Source organism: Cervus elaphus, chromosome 8, assembly GCF_910594005.1.
Source record: "Cervus elaphus chromosome 8, mCerEla1.1, whole genome shotgun sequence".
In the NCBI taxonomy this organism is placed as follows: domain Eukaryota; kingdom Metazoa; phylum Chordata; class Mammalia; order Artiodactyla; family Cervidae; genus Cervus; species Cervus elaphus.
The window spans coordinates 42,235,446-42,257,678 of record NC_057822.1 but is presented as its reverse complement, the minus strand read 5'-3'; the positions used below and the strand labels follow the sequence as shown (position 1 = coordinate 42,257,678).

The window sequence follows — 22,233 nt, the reverse complement described above, 5'->3', positions numbered from 1 at the left end:
CTTCTCCCTCTGTGTGACCCTCTGGTCACACACGTCTAATAAGACATCTTGTTACTATTTTGCTAGATTCCATATATATGTATTAATGTATGATATTTGTTTTTCTGACTTCACTCTGTATAATAGGCTCTAGGTTCGCTCACCTCACTACAATGGACTCAAACTTGTTCCTTTTTATGGCTGAGTAATATTCCATTGTATTTATATACCACATCTTCTTTAAGTCTTCCTAGGTGGCTCAGTGGGTAAAGAATCTGCCTGCAATGCAGGAGATGGAGGAGAATCGGGTTCAATCCTTGGTTTGGGAAGATCCCCTGGAGGAGGAAATGGCAACCCAGTCCACTATTCTTGCCTGGAGAATCCCATGGACAGAGGAGCCTGGCAGTCTATAGTCCATGGGGTCGCTATCCTTTCGTCCTGAAGGAGTCTGCAGTCCTGGAGGGGGCTGGCAGTAGGGAGGCAGCACAGGGCTGGGATTATGGCATGGTAGTTCCAGTTAGAAAGATCTAGGTCTTAATCCTGGCCCCACTGCTTCCTGAGACTTCCTAGCCTGCTCTCAGAGTCAGTCTTCTTATCTGTACAATGGGGATAGAAGAGCATGTCCTTATATAGATTGTGTGAGTATACTTTGAGATCAGATGTGTAAAGTGCTTGGTTCATAAGTGCTATTATTATTATGGGAAATGTTGTTCAATCCTTTGGCCATCTGAGGGGAAGAGCCAGCTCACTGGAAAAGACCCTGATGCTGGGAAAGATTGAGGGCAGGAGGAGAAGGGAGTAACAGAGGGTGAGATGGTTGGATGGCATCACCAACTCAACGGACATGAGTTTGAGCAAACTCCAGGAGACAGTGAAGGACAGGGAAACCTGGTGTGCTGTACTCCATGGGGTCACAAAGATTTGGACACAACTTAGTGACTGAACAACAACAGCAAGAAGGATGGTCTCAGTACTCCAAGCATTGATGGATTGAAGGTCTCTTATTTCATCCCTATCATTTCTCCTTCTTAGTGTATGTGAATGCCATTGCATTTCAAGAGCAAATGTGAAAGGTCTGTAATGAAATGATTTGTTTCTTTAGTGTGTTAAAAAAGGAAGGCAAATGCCAAAGTTTGTGTTTCTTTATATTCTAAAGAGTGAACATCAAATACCCTTAGTCAAGTAATAAAATCAAGTATACTTAATTATTGTTTTGTGGGTCTGTATAAATCAGCTAACCTCTTTGGGCATCAACATCCTCTTTTGCAGAATAAAGGAGCTAGTCCATATCACTGCACTCCTTTCCAACTAAGGTTGATTCAGTTAAGCACTACCACATACATAATATCAACTAGATGCTCTATGCTTGAAGCATATTTCTTTTCTATGCAGCTATTAATTTGCTCCTTAGTCTTTTGTTATCAAGCACAGGAAATATGGGGGAGTCTTTGTTTCTACTCTACATATTCTTTTTTTTTTTTTTCCTTTTTTAAAACTCAACATTTATTTTGGAAGTTAAATGCATTATTGCATAAAAGAGCTCTCACAAAACTCTCTTGATCAACTATTAACAAAATATGGTTTCACGGTAAGGACCTATAGTAAATTTTGAGAAAAATGTTTGTGATAAAGGAAAGTTAAGTAGGAAGGAAAGTTTTGATACTCAGAATTTCCAGCCTCTCAATCTTTCACCTTTTTCCCTTTGAAAATTATTCTGTATCCCTTATAATAAAATACATACATGCATACAAACACATGTAGATTCTCTTTTAAACAAATGTGATCCTGAATCTCATATTGAACAAAAATAATGAAAATAATAAAAAAAAACTGGCATTGTGCACATTAAACACTGTAAAAGAAAATATCCTAATAAAATATTGATACATCACCCTTGATGATAAAAATCACCTGTGAGTGACAGAAGGGCTAATCCACTTAAACTTGAAAACTGTAGTTATTGTAAAATCTTCTTAGAAAAGTTTAGGTTGGGATTACAGTTCTCTACTAAGCAGATCTGTGGTCCAACAATGAATTCATATACAAGGCCAAAGTTTAAACCCAGTTAAAAACAACCATGTTTTCTGAAGCCCACTTGAAAAAAGTGTCTGGCATGTGAACACTCAGCCTTTATACCTCCAGCAGGAAATAATGTACCCCATACAGTACTAAATTTCAGAAGTTTAGTGTTTAAAAAAAAAAAAAAAACTCCCCTATCCAAAACAAAACAACCCCCCCACCCCAGTCCCAAACAAACCCCAACAACTCACATTATTAACATTTCTAATTCCTACACTCTTGCTGTGAGAAAGTACGTTGAGGCTGCTGACTCACGAAGGCTTAAGCAAACCTTTTGGCGAGGTGGCTGGTAGAACCCTACTAAGCTGAAACATCTTCACACTTCAGTTCAAAACCAGCTCCTGATGTCACCCATAAGAAATATGTTTTTCTTTTTAAAGTGTATCTAAAAAAAGGCGATTCCCCCCTCCAAAATTAGTACAAAGTTAAAAGAAATGCAAATTAGCTACGATCTATTCCAAGCACAGCACCGCCAGGAGATTCGCACGCACTATTTGGTGTTTCATGGTGGTTTTCCTTTCATTCTATTAAGGCAGTGGTTTCCACAGGTCAGTTCAGAGATAAGAAGCACGGTCCATGGCAGTTTGTTTTACAGCTCTGATGTGTTCTCTGGGAGTATCTCACTTCGTTCCCTGAAATTAGTGCTTTTTTGGTTCAGGACTCCAGAGGCTGAGACGGAGCCTCTGGGCTCTGCCTGGCACAGGATTGGTTTGTAGCTGGCACTCTCATCAGGTCCTCGCTTTCACTTAGGGTAACAGTTCACCTTGTTCTTTATCACGTTTTTACTCAAAAGTCATCAAGTTTGTAGGAACCTGTTGTTTGTTGCTTTGGCAGGCTGCACTCAAATGCTTAAACCACAGCATTGCATTCATCCTACTGCCTGCTTGAAACTTGTACGAATTTCCTTTCTCAGAGTCAGTCAGCAAGAAGAGATCTGGATGTTCTGGGTCATCAGCCATCATCACCATCCATCCTACTACAGACACATTCTTATTTGATGTTGATTTAAAATGTTTTCTTTCTGTAGCCTTTAGAGATTTGGCAGCATAGTAGAAAAGCTGCGTCCCACACAAAGCCGCCCAGTATTTTGTCCAAGGTGCTACTGTAGGCTTCTTGCCTTCTTTTAACAAAGTTTTTCTCCTGAGAACACCTTGAATAGTAACAGCCCCTGGATATAGATGTACTGCCAAATCCTCTGATTCCGCAGAACTGCTGGCCTTCATGTGGCTTCGACAGCCAGTTCGTGCCACTCTTGTCACCGGGCCGAGAGAATGGTATAATCTGTTCCTTTCAAAAGCAGGCCATGAAGTCTCTTCACTTAGTTCAGAGCCATCACTGCTACCTATTGATATTCCACTAGAAAGAGTAGAGCTTTCAGCTTGGCCTCGAGATGGTGCATGGGGCTCCATGACGCTATCATCTAATAGATGTCTTGGCCCTGCATTTGGGAACGTTGCACTCTTAAACTCTGCTGTGTTCATTTTATGAATGAAATTGTAATCCAGGCTGTGGCACTTTCTATGTCCGTGCTGAATCAGGTTCCGAGGGGATGGCGGTGTCTGCGGCAGCAAGGCTCCTTCAGCGGCCATGCTTTTTCTTCCGCTTTGTGGAGATGCTCCTACTTCAGGACCTACTAAATCCTCCCTGGAAGCAGCAGAACGTGGTGTGCTTGTCCCTGGTTCTATCTTTAATGAAAGCTTGTAATTATCATCTTCCACAAACTTTTGCAGTTCTTCTATATACTGAACAGAGTTCAGGTATTTTTGGACATGAGGCAACATGGGGATATCATATTCACAGGACTGCTGTAAATCAGAAATTATTCTAAGGATGTTATTCATCAAGTTTGATCTTTGTTCATTTTCTAGAATGCTGCCAGTTGATGGATATGCTGAATCAATGTATGTTAAATCAGACAGATAGATACCTAAATAGGGAATGCAGGGTGTCATCTTTAAGCTACTTATATAGTCTCTGAGTCTTTTGTAATTATCTTCTTTACTCATTACATATTCTAGTTTTTCAAAGGTGGTTTTGTCTTTTTGACTTAATAACGCCCATGTTTTAGTCAATCTGAAAATTGGGGCACTCTGTAAGCCGGAAACCACTGCCATAAGTGCATGAAGGTTATTCAGCTCATACAACTTCTTAGCAGTTTTAATATAGTGGCTCAAAACTTCTGCTCTAATTTTTAACGTTTGAGCATGAAGAATCTCTCTAACAACCCAAAAGCTTACGTGATTAAATCTTCTTGTGAAGGCAACTGCATTTGGTGCAGAACTGTATTTTTCTTTTTTATTCCATCCACAACTTGAAAGCTCATCTGGTTGAATGGCTTTAAATACTGGAACATCCATTAGTGTTATCTGACCCGCATATTCTTCTGGTGTAACCTTAAGGACATCAAATACCACAGCATCAAAACTTTTCTTCAATTCAGAACCTTTGTCACTTAATGATTCAGAACTGCTACTTTTCTCAGAAGCAGTAGCAGCAATATTAACATTGCTTGCCTGCCCGTTCATTAGGTCCATGCTTCCCACAACATCAGTCCCTGACGCTATTTAATAGCAACAGAAGACTGACTGCTTCATGTCCAAGGCCACAAATACATTATTATTCCTGTGCAGCCCCGGCAGACGCCTCGGAGGTTGGAAAGAAGGCGCTGGCCTCCCGTTCCGCCGTTTTGCTGCCGCTGCTGCCGCCGCCTAGGCTAGCGCGCCTACTCTACATATTCTTAATCTCTGTGCTGAATTTTAGAGTCTCCTGTTCTAGATCTGGGTGGTGCGGGGACTCCAGAATAGGGTAAACTTTCAGAGAAGGGTATTTTGACTTATTTATTTGACTGTGCTAGATCCTAGTTGTGGCACTGGGATCTTCAGTCTTTTTTTGCAGCATGCACACTCTCAGTTGGCATATGGGATCTAGTTCCCTGACCAGGGATTGAAACCAGGCCCCCTTTATTGGGAAGGCACAGTATTGGACACTGGACCACCAGGGAAGTCCTATCCTGCCTTTTACAAATTGTTGCTAGTAAGACATTAGGGTAAGATAGAAGTTCCTCTATATCTTCGAGGAACTAGGAATACTGGGTCAAATTTGAGAAATGAATCTTCTCTTGAAGATGTCCCCCTCATGACTGGGGACATGACTTCATCACTTACCTTTAGTTCACAGGTGTAAGTGAATCATTTCCAAGGACAGATTACTCCAAATGGCAAGAGGATATATTGGTATGGGAGAGGGAAGGTCACAAAAACTGTGAGAAAATTAAAATATGGACAAAGAAGGTCTACTAGAATGGGAAATACTTTTGATCTGTCATTTGCCAGACAAAAAGAGGGAAGGACATGAAGTCTTCTTTCACTTATAGCTAAATCATGAAAGGTGTTCAATGTAGTACTTGAAAATAGCAAAAATTTGTTAATTCCATCAGGGGATTGTTAGACAGCTTATGGGCTTCCCAGGTAGCTCAGATGGTAAAGATTCTGCCTGCAGTGTGGGAGACCTGGGTTCAATCCCTGGGTTGGGAAGATCCCCTGGAGAAGGGGGGCAACCCACTCCAGTATTCCGCCTGGAGAATTCCGTGGACAGAGGAGTCTGGCAGGCTACAGTCCAGGGGTTGCAAAGAGTTGGATATGACTGAGCAACTAACACACATAGACAACTTATGAGGTGATTATAGGATGAAATATTATGTATCAGTTTCAAATAATGTTTATAAAGAATGCTTGCAGGTCATGGGAAAAATGCTCAGGATATAACAGATAATAGTATAAACCTGTTGAAAACTATAAATAAAACCTGATATTAAATATGTAAAAATCTTAATAGAAAAGGACCAGAAAGTTAACAGTGTTTATATCAGAGTGGTAAGATCATAGGTGAATTTTGTTTTAGTGATTCTTTTGACATTTACAAAAGTAAAAGTATCTTTTTCTAAATTTTCTATATGACATATGCCCTCCTTTTATTGCTGTTGTTCAGTCACTCAGCCGTGTCTGACTCTTTGTGACCCCATGGACTGCAGCACGCCAGGCCTCCCTGTCCCTCACCATCTCCTGGAGCTCACTCAAACTCATGTCCATTGAGTCAGTGATGCCATCCAACCATCTCATCCTCTGTCATCCCCTTCTCCTGCCTTCAATCTTTTCCTGCATCAGCGTCTTTTCCAATGAGTTGGCTCTTCACATCAGGTGGCCAAAGTACTGGAGCTTCAGCTTCAGCATCAGTCCTTCCAATGAATATTCAGGATTAATTTCCTTTAGGATCAATTGGTTTGATCATTTATAGTCAGAATAAAAATCTATATTCAAAATATTATTATTATTTTTTAAGACATATACACAAACTTCAAACTAAGTTAATCACATAAAGCTTAGATTTTTTAGGAAAGCAGAAAAAAGTTACTGGAAGGTTTTTGAACAAGCTGTGGAGTACAAGATCCTGACCCAGTCTCCTAAAGAGGATAGCGGGGCTGGCCGCGACAGGGGAAGGCCCCTAAACACAGAAGACTTTCTCAGAAGGTAAGGCCTTCAGAGGCGTGGTCACCAGCCTCAGGGAGGCTGCTTGGAGCCTCCTTTCATGCCTGCCATTTAACCTCTAATTTCCTTGAGGAACATACAGACCACTAGACACCAAGAGGCTTTTGTCACCTCGCTGCCCCCTAAAGACACAGGATACTTTCGACTCTCCCTTTGCTTAGGGAACCTCATCCAGATATTCTGTAGGTGGGGTGCTTGCAAGTGGGGTGTCTCTCTCAAAGTTCCTTGAAGTGAGTTGGGAAAGGTTTGGCCTAAACTAAACAGTTTGTGTTTAGTGGGCTGCCTACGTCCAACACAAACGTTCAGTTCCTCATATTTATAAATGTCAATGCTGATAACTATTATTTCCCAAATCTTCAATATAATCCTTTTTTAAAAAAAAATTATTTACTTGTTATTTTTGGCCATGCTGTGTCTTCACTGCAGTGACTGGGCTTTCTCTAGTTGCAGTGAGCGGGGGCTACTCCTCAGCGTGGTGTGAGTTTCCGCAGTTGGTGTGTGGGCTCAGTAGTTGTGGCACACAGGCTAACTTGCTGCCCGGCGTGTGAGATCTTTCTGGACCAGGGATCAAAACCATGTCCCCTGCTGTGGCAGGCAGCTTCTTAACCTCTGGACCAGTGGGGAAGTCCCTCAGTATAATTCTTATTGGTGTCTTTTGGACACAGTCTATCCCCGTCTTATGAAAAGCCCTCCTCTTTTAGAATCGTCTCATCTGTCTACCCTTACATTTCAGATTTCAAGCACCCGTTTTTCACAGCCCCGACACCCCTCTACGGAGCATGATTTCCATGAGACCATCAGAGAGTGACTGATACTCTGTTTCAGTGACAAGAAAAGGTTTGCCTTTAAAAGAAGAGGAAAAGTCAGAAGTCATCAAAACAATGTAATATCCTGTGTGAAATGTTTGAGGTTTGAGTCCCTTGATCATGTGCCCCGCGAGAAGTAAGTCGGCGGTGGTGGCCGCGGATGACGAGTCGAGTCACTCAAGTCTGTCTTCAGCTCACCTCACACTTGGGCTTCTCGGGGAGGAGGGGCTGGAGCTGCTGCCCACCTCAGCACCATGATCCTCAGGCTGCTCCTGGCTCTCAACTTCTTCCCCTCAATTCAAGTAGCAGGTAAACACTTTTGATTTCTTTCCTCCTCCGGCGTTTTCTTTTGAGGATTTTGGTTCATTTCATTTCATTTATTTTTCAGGAAAAAATGTCTTTAAATCGTGCACTCTCTATTTGGTATATTTCAAAAGGGGCAATGCTTTTCTTCATTTATCACTGAATGGTTCATTTTAAATTTCGAAGCACTCAGTACATTCGGGCATTTGAAGTGTAGTTTTTGCTATGAAATGGCAACCTGTTATTGAAGAAACTCATTGATTCTCAGACTATAGCCAGCAAAATACTTAAATAAGCATTCTTTGGAATTAAATCAGATTTATCTAACTATTAGTTGGTAACATCCCAAGAATTTTTAGCATTTGTGTATACATATATATTTTTAAATGGAAGAAAATTGCTGGAAGCAGGTTGGTTCTGAGAGCTCTGGACTTAGACTGCCTGGGTTCATATCACAGATCTATTTCTTGATAACTGAGCTTAGGCTAGTATTTAAACTCTCTAAGCCTCAGTTTCCTTATTTGTGATAATAAATTCATCTCAAGGTCATTGTGGGGATAAAATGAAACAAACCATGAGAAATGTTCAGCACGGTCAATGCTTGGCCGGCAAGATAAAGGTTGGCTATAATTACCATGTCTTGTTTAGTCACTAAGTCCTGTCTGACTCTTGCCATGTCTACTTGAATTGAAAGAGTGCCAAAATGAATTCTGGAGTTGTCACAGACGCTGGTGCCATACAGATGCTAATAAATTAGTTTTTCTAAACAGCTGGTTGATATCTGTTTCAAGTGGTTGAAATTCTTTAAGTTTTCAATGATGATGGGGATGAGGATGAAGAACTTGATGTGATCACAGTTAACCCCATTTCAGATAAAGAGTTGGGGGGAGGAATGTTAATTTGGCTAAAGATCCACATGTAGGGGTTGTTGGAACCAGGGTCTGAACCACCTTTGTCTGACCAGCACTTTGTCTCTGCTCTTATGCTACCCCGCCTAATAGGCTGTGCTTTATAATTTCTTAGCTACAGATATGTCCAGGGTTAGATCATCTTTGGTAAATCACAGTTCCCAACAGAAAGAGTTTGTTGCTTACTTAGGTGGGCTGGAGTCAGGTGTTCGTTCAACTTGTTCTCAGAGTTAGAAAATGGTCCTACTTGGCTCAAAAATTGGGCAGATAGGGGTTAATTGGCATATTGAAATAAGGATAGTTATTTTTCCCTTGAAGATACAGTGAAAGGCCAGCATCTTCCATTTTCTTTCTCACTTATGCTGGTAGTGTGGGGATTGCATGATTTCTTGCTGTCCTTAAATATCATGTGCGTGAGTTCCAAAGAGTGTAATCACCCAACTTGTATAATACACCCATCTGTTTCGTTGTTGAGGTGCCAGTGAGCACCTTAAAACTTCTGTGTATTTGTAAAAGGTGTTGATATAATAAAAGACATGAGCTGGTGATGAGATAGGTTAATACCCAGCACTGAGAGCTAACAAACTTTCTTTAAAAGAATCTTCAATATCTATCTTTTAAGGGATCTCTAAAATTTATTTTTAAAGATTATTTAAAATTTCATAATTAATTAGGCCATAAAGAATGGGCAGAAAAGAGAGAGAAGCCCCACTCCGATGGAAAGCTATTTAAAATTGGTAACTGTATACAAAATACTTTTCTTTGTGCACAGCCATCATCATCAATTCATTCACTCTCCTTGGGAGACATGTTTTATAAGACTCAAGGCTTTATATGTTTCCTTTAGCACATTTATTAAAAGGGGGATAACTAGAGAAGCAGTGAAAAGATCATACACATGGAAACTGTCTTTGACTTGAGGTACATCTATGTTTCAAATGCTGGTTCACCCCCCATAATCACTTTTAAGATTTGGTGCTGAGTGGCCATCTAATGAAGTAGGAAAGGGGCAGAGAAGGCAGTTTCTTTTTTTCTCTTTTTTTTTTTTTGAGAAGGCACTTTCAAAATGCCTCTTTCAGTAAGAAAACTTATGAGAAAAAATAATTACAACATACAAAAATGTCTGGTCCCTTCTAATCAGTGGTGCAAAATCTTCCATGTGCTTTTTGTTTCTCTCTGCTTTACCCTCCATGAAAAAGTTACAGTTAAGGAAATTCTCTGGTCAAAGTGTAGCCATCCTCTTGAGGACTGTGAAAGACTAATGCTTTCTCTGTGTTGAGATGTGTGCATGTGTCTGTGTGTGAAGGACAGTTTTTTTGACCAGTTTAACAATTCTAACTCTTTGTCTCACAGCATAGCTTTAAATATTTATCCTATGAAGGTCAGACCTGAACCTGATTCTTCATGATTTTAATGACACTATAAAAGATCTTTAGAGTAAAATTAAAGAAGAATGACTCAGGAAGCATAAGAAAACCTTAACTGACACAATTCCTTTACTAACATGATATGTCTTTTTTATTGGATAATTGCGCAGTTGAGATCCACAGAAGAGGATTTTGCTGATTTCGGAATATGAATCCAGCTTAGAACTGGAGGCCCTTGATAGGGAAACAATTTGTGGTTGACGATAGAAGGAGGGTACCTGTAATACATAGTATTGTGCATTGATTTTTCAGTCCATACTGATTTTTTTTCAGCAAGCTAATCATCCAATATGAAGGCAAAAATCAGGACAACACATTTTTTTTTTTTTAAACGAGAGCATTTCTTTTCATTTCTTCCCAAACCTTAGGAAGGAAACTGTCCAAAATGGCCAATTTGAACACGATTGATTTCTCTGTTGCTGCCCTATTCCCCACAGCATTTCTTTTTCTGAGAGAGGCACAGAAGGCAGGAAAATGATTGGTATTTAATGAAAAACCATCAGCAAAGCAAGGTAATTAAAGACTTTACTTTTAGTTCAGCAAATGACCCCGCTGAGGTAGTTGTACACAAAAGTCATTGACCTCTCTCAGGAAAGTATTGCTCGGAGGCTGGGCTTGGGGAAGTTAGGTAGAAAGATGGACATAGGAAATGCAAGGTAACTAGTTGATTGCTGTGTCTACATGACAACCAATACACAGTAGCCAGTTATTCTGACTGTTCAAAATTGACTGGGTGTTTTGTCATTTCAAGTAAAATTAATGGACATTGCCAAAGTGCAATTAAGAATTTGCTTTAAACTGAGAGAGTAGCACTGAAATATACACATTACCGTGTGTAAAATAGCTAGCTAGTAGGAAGCTGCGGTATAACCCAGGGAGCTCAGGCCGGGGCCCTGTGACCTCCTAGAGGAGAAGGATGTGAGGTGGGGGGAGAAGCAGGCTCAGGAGGAGGGGGACACATGTATACTTATAGCGGATTCACGCTGGTGTGCAGCAGAAACCAACACACAATTGTAAAGCAAGTAGCTTCCAATTAAAAATTAAAAAAAAAAACAAGAATTTGTTTTACTCTGTTCTTATACCCAAAGATACTCCTTTTTTTTTTTTTTTTTCAAAGGCAACCATCCAGAAAGAACTTTTACAGCAAGGATTGTAAAATTAATGCCAATGTAACAATACTAGGAAATAGGATGAGTCATTTTCACAGGTAGATTAGAAAAAGAAATGAATCTGTAATGGTTGTTCTGAAGCTGTCACATTCAAACCTTTACTATGGGGAGGGGGAGGACCTCACTGTCTCTCCTTTAAACATACACCATCCTCTTTTTTAATATCCTTATTCTATTCTCGTGTCAAAATGCCACATGGCTACCATTCAGCTTTTATCATGTGTGACTATCTTCCTCCAAGTATTTCCTGCTTGCAATGTGCTGACATTTACAAAATGAAAATTATTATGCCACCAACATCCCAGAAGAAAATGCCGTTTGTGGTTTATCATCTTTAAAACAATAGCTCTTTATTCACACATATTGGCTTTGATAATGATACACAATTTTCACTGTAGACTTTCTTGTCTAAAAATCAGAGGGCAGGCCCTCTGAAAGCACAGTTATTTATCCTTTTTCCTTTTCATCTTGGTTCAATTTTTGTTTGCCTTTTTCTAGAAGAAATTTCTTGTTTATGAAAGTTCACAGAGGCTGGGACTTCTTAGTAGACAGTTATGCTGAACTTGAGAAAAAAAATTGACAGCTAGGTGGCTATGTGACAGATTGAAGGGGTCTCCGGTTTCCTAAGACGTGTTAAGGAATCTGTGTCTCTTATGGTAATTTCTTTGACTCTTTTTTGGTCAATGACATTGTGTTGTCATAAAAAAAAAAAAAATGTACCCAGAGACTTCAGTCAGAATCACCGCATGAGAACTGGTCCCTGAAGCTGGAGGGAAGGTAACCCAGGCCCCATGGAAAGTAGGTATCTAATTGCTTGTTTGTTAAATTCTCATTTTGATGACTCTCAGCACTAGAAGAGAGGTGGGCTGGATATGTTCAAGGGCTACTCAGCCGCTTGTTAGAGGATATGAGAAAGAGTTTAGACTTCTTGGATGTTAGGATTTCAATACTAATTTCCTAGGCATCTTAATTCAGTCTATGTGTGACCATTCAGATTATTTTAGCTTTTATTTTCATTGTTGGAAGAGAAGTGAGTGGTGGTGGTGAATTTCTTACTTAGCTGAGACTTTATCTCTGCATCACCATTACCGTCATCTTTTTCATTTGTCATCATCTTCATTATCTTGGGGACTCTGGTTGCCAAGGTAACCAGGTTTATAGTTCCTGATGGTGTCATAAGAGTCACCCACTCACAGTTCACTCTGATCTCTAATCTAATCGTGAGCCCCTTTCTGCATATCTGAGTCACCTTGTTGGTTCACAATCCACTGCCTAATGTATTGATTATAAGAGTAACCCCTAGTCATTACCTACTCACTCAAACAAGAATATTAATTATGGACATATCTTACATTTTTAACAATGACTTTGGTTCCCCTGCTAAGAACTTAGGTGGGTGATTTTTTTTTTTTTAACTTGAAAATATAGAGAGTTGTGCTTTTCATTGCTTAGGGATATTTGATGTGTGATGAAGTGTCAGAACATCACTGTGGCTGTATTGGCAGCTTTGTGTAACCTCGATGACTTGCTTTGGAATTGAAAGGGTACATAATTTATACCAGCTTCAGGAATGTTGAGTCCAGGAGGATTCCATTTCTGATTCACAGACTCTATCCCATAGAAAGTGGGTCAGGATGGAATCTTAGGAGAAGAATGTTTCCTCCCACCAGGAGGCTCTTGGGGAGACTAAAAAGAGTGTCAGTAAGTTACTCTTCTCTGAAGTGCCTGCTCCTTCTTGTGCCTTGGGAAGACAGATCTTCATGTCATCATTCAACAGGTATTTATTAACATCTTCTATGGCTTCCCTGGTGACTCAGGGGTAAAGAATTCGCCTGCCAATGCAGGAGACGTGGGTTTGATTCCTGGGTTGGATTGATGCTCTGGAGAGGGAAATGGCAGGCCACTCCTGTATTCTTCCCTGGGGAACCCAGGTACAGAGAAGCCTGGTAGGCTACTGTCCATGGGGTAGCAAGAGTCGGAAACAACTTAGGGACTAAACAATAACAACACGCTGTTTCAGGTTCCGTGACTGATACAAAACCCAGTTTGAGCTTCGGTGAAGTTAAAAATGAGAATTGTGAAAGCTTTCCAGATTTTTTTTTCTCTTTCAATTTAGGAACCCTGTGAATGATTTCCATCAATACTAATTGATTTTAAGGAAAACAATTATAAGCTGAAGCATCCACAGAATTGCTGAATTCAACCATTGACATTTTTTAAAGATGGGAGGAAACTTAGACGTCTCTCAATTTTTAGAAAAGGAAGTTGTGTTGCTGGTTCCTAGAAGATGCTACTAGAAGATGACATTGCAATGCTTCCTGGGGTTTTGGGATGCTTTTAGGCTGGACCCATTTTACTTACCTAATCTATCTCCTTTCATACTGTAATGTAAGATCCTTAACCCTTTCTTATATTGTGGCTTTCTTCACTGTCTCACACACCTGTAATCCATGTTTATGATCTTTCTGATGCTGTTTCCATTTTGGATTCCCTCTTCCTTTTCATGGGTGTCTAAGGTGGAAATGGCAACCCACTCCAGTATTCTTGCCTGGGAAATCCCGACAGAGGAGCCTGTCGGGCTATGGTCAGTGAGACTGCAGACAGTCAGAAGTGACTTAGCGACTGAGCGTGCATGCCTCCTTTCCATGCATCCAAACCCTAATCGACTTTCACTTTAAGTCTTTAGTGCAAGATCCATCTCCCTGAGGAAGCATTCCCTTGGTATTCAGTCTTTCCTATGGTCTTGTAAGAGGAATCCCAATGGGAGTGTAACTCAATCTAACATATTTAATAAACCTCTCTTATATTTCAGTTTCTATTGGGATCTGAAGGAATATAAAAAGAGGAAAAGAGACATAGACTTAATTGGCACACAAGAATTGCTTCTGCAATTAAGTAGTTCTCTGTGCTTTTAGAGACTTCAGCTCTAGTTGTGAAGACTATATATAACGGGATATAACAGCTGGAAACAGATAAATAAAACTTGGCAGTTTCCTACTTCATCATGTTATTTGATGCTGTAATGTATTGGCATATATTATTTTTGTAATCCATTATGTTCCCTACTCCTCTTACCTAAGAAGTTCTTCTCTGAGACCCTACATGGCAAAGCGAGGGACTTCTTTCTTCGTCAGGATTCCTAAAATTATTATTGTGTGCTGTGTTGGTACGTCTGTTTTTTTCCTCTAGACTGTGAGCTCCTTGCAGACAGGATTGTATCATACCCATCCTTATAACCTCGAAACTATGTATAGTGCAGGATGTGTTGTGGGTGTTGGGCAATTATTTGTTGAATAAGGAAATGAATGAACTAAAACAGGAAGTGTAAAATGATTAATAAGGTTAATATAGAAGCTTTTATGGAAATCTGGGAGTTAAGTTGGACTTTAAAGCTAGATAAGAAGTGAGTGCATGATGTTATTAATAATAATTGCTAGCTAATATTTATTTTACACTTATAATGTTCCATACATTCTTTTATCTGGCCTTCCCTGTATTAAATCATTTATTCTTTCCCTAAATCCTTTGAAGTAGTTACAGTGATTATCTTGTGTGTAAGATGGGAAAACTGAGGCATGGAGCGGATAGAACAACTTATCTGGGGTCGCACAGCTAGTCAGCGAGTCAGTCCAGGCGCCCTTGCTCCAGGGTTCATGTTCTTACCAATGCTATATTGCCTCAGGAAGGAGAAGAAATACAAATGAAGACATTATACCAGGGTTATAATTCCATGTTCTTGGAACAGATGGCCAGTCTGAAGGTATAGAGGCTTGGAGTGGTGGGGTTGAGTCAGGTCAAAAGGATTGAATGCTCATAACGGAAATTCAAACTTCATTTTCAAGACACTGGGAAGCAGCTGGAAGTTTGCAGAAGCAGGATGATCTAGAATGCATGGAGACTGGTGACCAGGAGATCATGTCACTCTGTCACTTTGTCGGGAAGAGGGTCATAGGGTTTGGGCAAAGGTGGAAAGAGAAAGAAGGGACTATTCTGAGAGATATTTTGAAAGTAGATATTTCAGGGCTTAGTACCTGGCTTGTGAAAGGGAAGGAGGGATAAAGAATGATGTCAAGATTTTGGCTTAAAAGGAATGGTGGTGTCACCACCTGGAACCAAGATTTTGTTGTTCAACTGAGTTTTGGAGGAAAATAGTGTTTAAGTATAGGTGCACTGAGTTTGAAGTAAAGACTTGAGATGTCAGAAAAATGTCCAGTACAAAGCTGAAGATATGGGAACCAGTTAAGAAGAAAACACTTAGGAATCCTCAACTTTGGAATAAAATTGAAGTGACAGAAATTAATGGCTAGTAGAAAGGAGAGGGAACAACTATAGAAAAGCAGAGAGTTGAATGAAGTCTGGAAAATAGGCCTAGTTAGGACTTAGCTGAAGAGCAGGCTGAGCTAGTGAAGGAGACAGAGAGTGTGTTGGAGAAAGAAGAGGGGAATGAGGCTCATAGAATGTCACCAGAGCCAGAGAAGAAAGAGTTTCAAAAAGAGGTAATGGTTAATAGCATTGATTATACACACACACACACACACACACACATGCACAAAGTCGTTGTTGTTTAAATTGCTAAGTCATGTTCAACTCTTTTGTGACTCCATGGACTGTAGCCTGTTAGGCTCCTCTGTCCATGGGATTTCCCAGGCAAGAACACTGGAGTGGGTTGCCATTTTCTTCTCCAGGGGATCCTCCTGAGCCTGGGATTGAACCTATGTCTCCTGAATTGGCAGGTGGATTCTTTCCCACTGAGCCACCAGGGAAGCCCTGGAAAGATTATTGATTTTGGCTGAGAGGAGGCCATTTGGGGTTTTTTGAGTTTAGGCAGAGATGGCGAAAGAAGATAACTCTTCAAAGGGTTGAGAAAAGATGGAGGGGGATAAAAATGAGATAGTGAAAAGGAGAGGAAATTTCTAGATAAAGTGAAGACCACCAGGAGCTTATATCTCCCATAGAATTTATCATAGTAATTTGTACATAGTCCACATGTAACGTTTGCAAGCCAAGTGACTTCATTACATTTGACATATGGAAGGAGCCACTTGTTGGTCTTGAGTGTGTGTGTGTGTTGCATGGGTAGTGGGGAGAGAGGGCTATTAAGAAAGAAAAGAGGAAGAGAGAGAGAAAAACAAGAGAATGGAGGCAATTTTCTTTGAGGAGATGGCGATGGAGATTTGGAGAAAGGGAGTATCAGAGAGAGGAGGGGAAATGTCTGGGAAGAGTGGGAGGAAGGGAAGAGGTAGAGATGTGTTGGGATGAAGCCAGGGTAGATGAGTGATTCCACACTGGCAAACCTGACATTGAAAACATTTGTGAAATGGGTATATATGTGTGTGTGTATGTGTGTATAAATATAAACATATAAAAAAATATATATATATATATATGATTTCTCTCAAGATAGGTCATTGTGTTAAACCTATCTCAACAATGGTGACTGGGACAGTACATACCTTAACTTTGAAGAGTTAGTCGGTTTGTACCATAAATTTGCCTGAGTCTTCCAACCTCTACATGTGGCTACACTTGGCCTCAGCTCACAGCTTTGATAACAGTATCACAAGGTTCAGACCAAGCCTGCCCAGCATCATGGGCAGGGCTCCAGTTTCCAGTCAGGGACATTAATCTTGGCATCTGTGTCTTGTTTGTTTGTTTGTTTTTTTCAGAGGAAGGACATGGTGACTTCCCCTTGGCTTTAGGGAGACTGTGACTGTTATTCTTTTTCCAAACTCAAAAGCTAAAACCCCTGATTTATCAAGAGAGGGGAATATGATGAAGAGTTTTAGTTTGTTACACTATGACTTAACTTTTCTAGGCCTTCATTTCCTCATCTGATATACAATGGGATTGGGACAAGAAGACATTTCAGGTCTGTTTCTGGCTTAAAAATACCTCTTAAATGGGATAAAAGGTTTAGCTTTTATCAGCTCTAACAAGGCAACCAGATCACCCCACCCCTTTCTGGATGCTCTATGATAGAGAAAACACAAGAATTGCAACAAGTCACCTTGGAAATTGGAGAGATTGTGAACCAGGGTCTTAGATACTAATATGCTTAGAAATGACTGCAGGGTTTGGGGGAACAATATTGCCTTTGTTCTCCCCTTCTTCCTACATAATGTTAAGGTTTAACACTATTTTTCGAACTTCCAGGTGATGACTTACCTAGAAGATTCTGAATGTGCCAAGGCGATCCTAAGCAGACTTCTCAAAGGTGTAGACTTCCCAGGTGGTGCAGTGGTAAAGAACCCACCTGTCAGTGCCGGAGACACTAGAGATGAGGGTTTGATTCCTAGGTCGGGAAGACCCCCTGGAGTAGGAAATGGCAACCCACTCCAGTATCCTTGCCTGGAAAATTCCCATGGACAGAAGAGCCTGGTGAGCTCCAGTCCATGGGGTCACAAAGAGTTGGACACAACTGAGCACACACCCCCCAAGATTTAGGGAGAAAGAAACAGGAAAAATGTACTGTTGTCTTCTTTACAGAGTTGTTTTGAATGAGGGCTAAGAATGATGGTGGCTCAGAAGGAAAACAAGGTTCCCAAGATTTGGTTACTGGATTAAAATGTGTATTTAGAATATAATATATTAATACAGCCAGTTCATTGACACCTATGGGCATCTGTTAACTGAATTACTGCCACAATATTTATGTAGAAAGTTATAAAATCCTGGTTACCTACCACTTGAACTGTAAGCAACCTTTTAGGGTAACAAAATTTGATTCTTAGACTGGTCTGGTGGCTTTTGGTATCATGCATGCTCAGTCACTCAGTTGTGTAGCTTCATGGGCTGCAGCCCACCAAGCTACTCTCTCCATGGAATTTTCCAGGCAAGAATACTGGAGTGGTAGCCATTTCCTACTCCAGGGAAGCTTCCTGACCCAGGGATTGAAACTGTGTCTCCTGTATTGGCAGTTGGGTTCTTCACCACTGAGCCACTGGGAAGCTCCAGCTTTTGTTGTAGGTAACTCTTTTATATCAAAGAAGATGCTCTGTCATTTTGTCCTCTTAGATGATCTTTCTAGCATTAGGAGCTGAGAGGATAATGCAAAGCCTTGATGGTGGAGCCTAAGTCCCATCATACTCAAGTTTTTTCTTTTTGAAGATTTTTTGATGTTGACCATTTTTAAGGGTCTTCATTGAATTTGTTACAATATTGCTTTTTTTTTGCATTTTGGATTTTTGGCGGAGAGGCATGTGGGATTTTAGCATTCCAACCAGGGATTGAACCCACACCCCCTTGCATTGGAAGGTGAAGTCTTAACCATTGGACTGCCAGAAAAGTCTCACCACTCAAGTTTCTGTTGCTTTGTATGTATATGGCTGAGTAGTGTCTCTGAATGGTAGGGATGGATTATGGTACAGGCAGTGTTTTTTTAGCAGGTTTAATAATAACTATTACCCTAATATAGATGACATTTCAATGTATGTGCCTATCTCTGATTTTCTTGAGCTCTAGTCCAACTCGTCGAACTCCTGGACTTTTCCTCTAGGGTGCCTTACCTGCCCTTCAAACACAACATACGTAAAACCCAACAACTTTTTTCCAAACAAATTTCCTCTCTTCATTTAGCTAATTTTGTCAGTGGTCTCTCCTCTAGTCCATGAGCTACACGTCATTTTGATTCCTGCTCACCATCACCAAGCATGACCCAGCACCAACACCTCACCCACCCCTTCTATCTCAGCTGCTACCTCTGAGTCTCAGACCCCAGGAGCTCACAGTGATCCTGTTGGCTCAGCTCTTACCTGTCTCTGCCTCAGCCCCACCCTCATTCCTAGCTAAAGCGCTCCCTGCTAAAGCAGCACTTACTACCTTAGTCTCAGTTCAGGTGTTTTCAATGTCTCCCTTTGCTTTCTAGTAAAATCCATGTGCCTTTTTCTTGGCATCAAAAGCTCACCATGAGGCATCAGGCATCTTCACTTACTTTCCTTCTATGTAGATACAATGTTCAGCTGATCCCCAATAAATCCTTACACTAAAAGGCATTTCCTTCATCTTTAGCCTGTCTAAATTTGCCCAGAAGTTCATGGCCCAGTTAAAGCCCTGTCTTCACAAAAGCAGACTCTTCCCGCACAACTGTCAGTGACCCTCTACAGGCCTCACACACCGTATCTGGCCTTGGAGCATAGCTAATTGTCAACCTGCCTTAGGATCTCTCCTAGAGGGAAGAGACTGCATCTTTTACATCTTCCCATCTCCCTGAAACCTAGTACAGTAGGCCCCATTACTTATTCGCTGAGTGAAAGCTTGACATTGTCAAGGTAGAAGTTGGAATACCAAAGAGTAATTTTCTGACACATCAAAATTTCTTTTCAGAAAGTATTTGTTGATCGTATTGATAACTTTTCTCTCTCAAGAATTAGTGCCTTAGATCTAGGTGCTTGGATGGGACTTTTTGTCCCTATCTGACCTCTGAGTTACTTTCTGACAATTGCCTGGAGCACAGCAAGTTTTTAAAAGGCCAAGGTCGATTGTCCTCTGCAGTACAGTGTCTGGCTGTGTGAAAACACAGATCAAGGCTGAAGGTGGTGCTTAGACTGGTGAGGGCCAATAGAAGCTTCTATTTCTGTTTCTATTATCATCTGTCATTGTATGTACTTGTTTGAACTACAGTCCCTTTAGGTTTTGTTTGAAAGTCACGTTTGCTCTTGGTAAGACTTAATGCACATATATAACTTACAGTTGTGCTTACACGTCCTGGGGAGGGCTGGTTGCTTGGCTTGACTGTTTTTCCCTACAGAATTCATTGCTTCTGTCACGGTGGTCTCCTTTACATGACTCTCTTTTCCTTCTGATTCTGGGAACCTTGCCCTTCCCTTGTACCTTTAGATCTGGGGGTGGTTATAACTCTGCTGCTTTTAGCTACGGATTCTAGGATTGGGTTGGCCAAAAAGTTCATTTGGGTTTTCCCGTAAGCTGTTACAGAAAAACCCTAATGAACGTTTTGGCCAAAGTGATACTATATCTTGTGCTTCCAAACCTTTGCCAACAGTTTTCTTCTATTATTATTATAAATAACTCACCTCCTATTGCCCAGTTTTGAGTGTGCTGTTTTCTGAATGAGACAAAGTATACATACATGGACTATGCTTTTTCAAAGCCCTTTTTGGGAGGGGCTTCCCATCAATATTTATTCCTTATGAAAATGAGAAGAGTTTCAAGATGACAATCAATAGAAAACTAGATGAAATGACACCAAAGTTATTTTGAAAACATCATGTGAATTACCCTTTTTTTTAATTTCCCTGTTTTAACATGGATTTCAGAGAGTCTGGAGCCTTTCAGAGTTTGATAGCTTTGTTTTCCTCTTTGTTTTCACTGAAAAGGATGGTGAGAGATGCTCTAGTCTGAATGTTGCGTGTTCTTTCTCACATCTGTGTGAAGCCAAGCCACCAACTAGAGTTACCAGAGCCTCCGATGTCTGGGTGTCCCTGAACCTCCAAGGCAGCACAGTCTGCCCTCTAAGTTCCTGAGCAAACCCTGGGCTGGCCTGTGGGCCACCTGCCCCTTGTGGAGCCTGAAAAAGGAGTCAGTGGTCAGATGCCACGTGTGGAAGGGTATCCCAGGCGTGAACAGGAAATGTGCTCAGAGGAAAGTTACGGTAACTTCACCAGCTCTGTGGTCAGGGGGAGGTGTTCTGTGCCAGGGGAACCAGCGTCACCTTCACACTATGTTCACAAACATCGCAGGGCAAGATGGTTCAGAAGAGAAGGATTTCATTTTTTTTTTTTTTTTGGTTCCCTCCTAACAAGCTAAATTCTGTTCAGTTAGAATTTTTAAAAAGGAAACAAGGTGATTAGGATCTTAACAACCTGATTGTTAAATGGGAATTCACTGTAGGACTCAGGGAACTCAAACAGTGGCTCTGTGACAGGCTGAAGGGGGGATGGGGAGGGATATGGGAGGGAGGTTTGGGAGGGAGGGGACACGGCTCCTATAGCTGACAAGAATCCTATAGCTGATTCTTGTTGATGTATGACAGAAAACCAGAAAATTCTGTAGAGCAGAAGAAGCTCTGATTGTGATGTTCAGGAAAAAAGTATTAGTTGCTCAGTCATGTCTGACTCTTTGTGACCCCATGGACTATAGCCCACCAGGTTCCTCTGTCCATGGGATTTTCCAGGCAAGAATATTGAAGTAGGTTGCCATTTCCTTCTTCAGCGGATCTTCCTGACAGTGACGGACCCCAATGAAGTTCTTAAGAAGTTCTGAAGAAAAACGATGTTGGTAAAGAAACATGCATGTCGGATAGCACAGGGACCTCAGCTCTGTGCTCTTTGATGACCTATAGGGGTGGGATTGCGGGGGTGGGGGTGAGGAGGGGAGGCTGGGCGATAGGGAGGCTCAGAGGGAGGGAATATATGTACACATGTAGCTGATGTGGTTTGTTGTGCAGCAGAAATTAACACAACATTGTGAAGCATTTATACAGCAACAAGAACAAAAACAGTGAGAAGAATGCACTCTTTACAAATGACCAAAAAAGAAAAAACCCAACATGTATTCTATCTTCTTCAGTGCTTCTTTAACTTCAGCTAAGGAATACAGCCTTCAGTCCTAAGTTCTGTCTATTCCATTTTGGTTCACCAGCTTCTGCATGCCATTGGATTTCTCTTTGGTGCTACGGTAAAGAAAAGGAAAGATGGAATATTGTAAATTAAACATGACAAATAAGTGGAATTCACAAAGGCCCTGAAGTTAGGATTTGCCCAGTGAAGTACAGACTGAAAGTGACTTTGTGTATTGACTAACGTTCGTGTTCAAACTCTCTTGGACATTTGGGCAAGCTGAAATGGAATTGTTTCAATGGTATAATTATCGCTTGTGGATCTGAAATAATGATAAGAGACATTTCAGTGACAATCCTGTCTGTAGGCCTTATCTGGGCTCTATCTATGACCTTTAGGAAGTCTCTGACATTGTAAGCAAGATCTTTTGTGTAGAGACAAAGTGAGTTTAGTGACAGATTTTTCTAAATATGACCATGAAATCAAGTCCATCTTGCTAAATGT

The 22,233-nt window shown here is 40.8% G+C and overlaps 2 protein-coding genes across 3 annotated transcripts in view; one reads left to right on the top strand and one right to left on the bottom strand.

Moving 5' to 3' along the window:
- Nucleotides 1-1,491: 1,491 nt before the first annotated feature.
- Nucleotides 1,492-4,760, bottom strand: LOC122698776 (ras-specific guanine nucleotide-releasing factor RalGPS2-like). 2 transcript variants are annotated; one of them, XM_043910308.1, is made up of 2 exons: nucleotides 3,346-4,760; nucleotides 1,492-3,267 (listed from the first exon to the last, which is right to left on the bottom strand). In XM_043910308.1, the coding sequence occupies exons 1-2, from the start codon at nucleotides 4,590-4,592 to the stop codon at nucleotides 2,841-2,843; spliced, it is 1,674 nt and encodes a 557-aa protein (XP_043766243.1). In that variant the 5' UTR covers nucleotides 4,593-4,760; the 3' UTR covers nucleotides 1,492-2,840. The 2 variants fall into 2 exon arrangements, with proteins under 2 accessions (XP_043766243.1, XP_043766242.1); XM_043910307.1 differs by having other exon boundaries at nucleotides 1,492-4,760.
- A 1,698-nt stretch (nucleotides 4,761-6,458) lies between these two features.
- CD28 (CD28 molecule) overlaps nucleotides 6,459-22,233 on the top strand; it is a 33,799-nt gene continuing 18,024 nt past the window's right edge. Inside the window, exons 1-2 of the mRNA XM_043910306.1 lie at nucleotides 6,459-6,584; nucleotides 7,336-7,717. Of these exons, the coding sequence (XP_043766241.1) occupies nucleotides 7,663-7,717 (55 nt within the window). The 5' untranslated portion in view covers nucleotides 6,459-6,584; nucleotides 7,336-7,662. The remainder of the gene's footprint in view (nucleotides 6,585-7,335; nucleotides 7,718-22,233) is intronic.

Coding starts and splice junctions, on each gene's coding strand:
- LOC122698776 (XM_043910307.1), bottom strand. CDS start 4,592: ATGGACCTAATGAACGGGCAGGCAAGCAATGTTAATATTGCTGCTACT.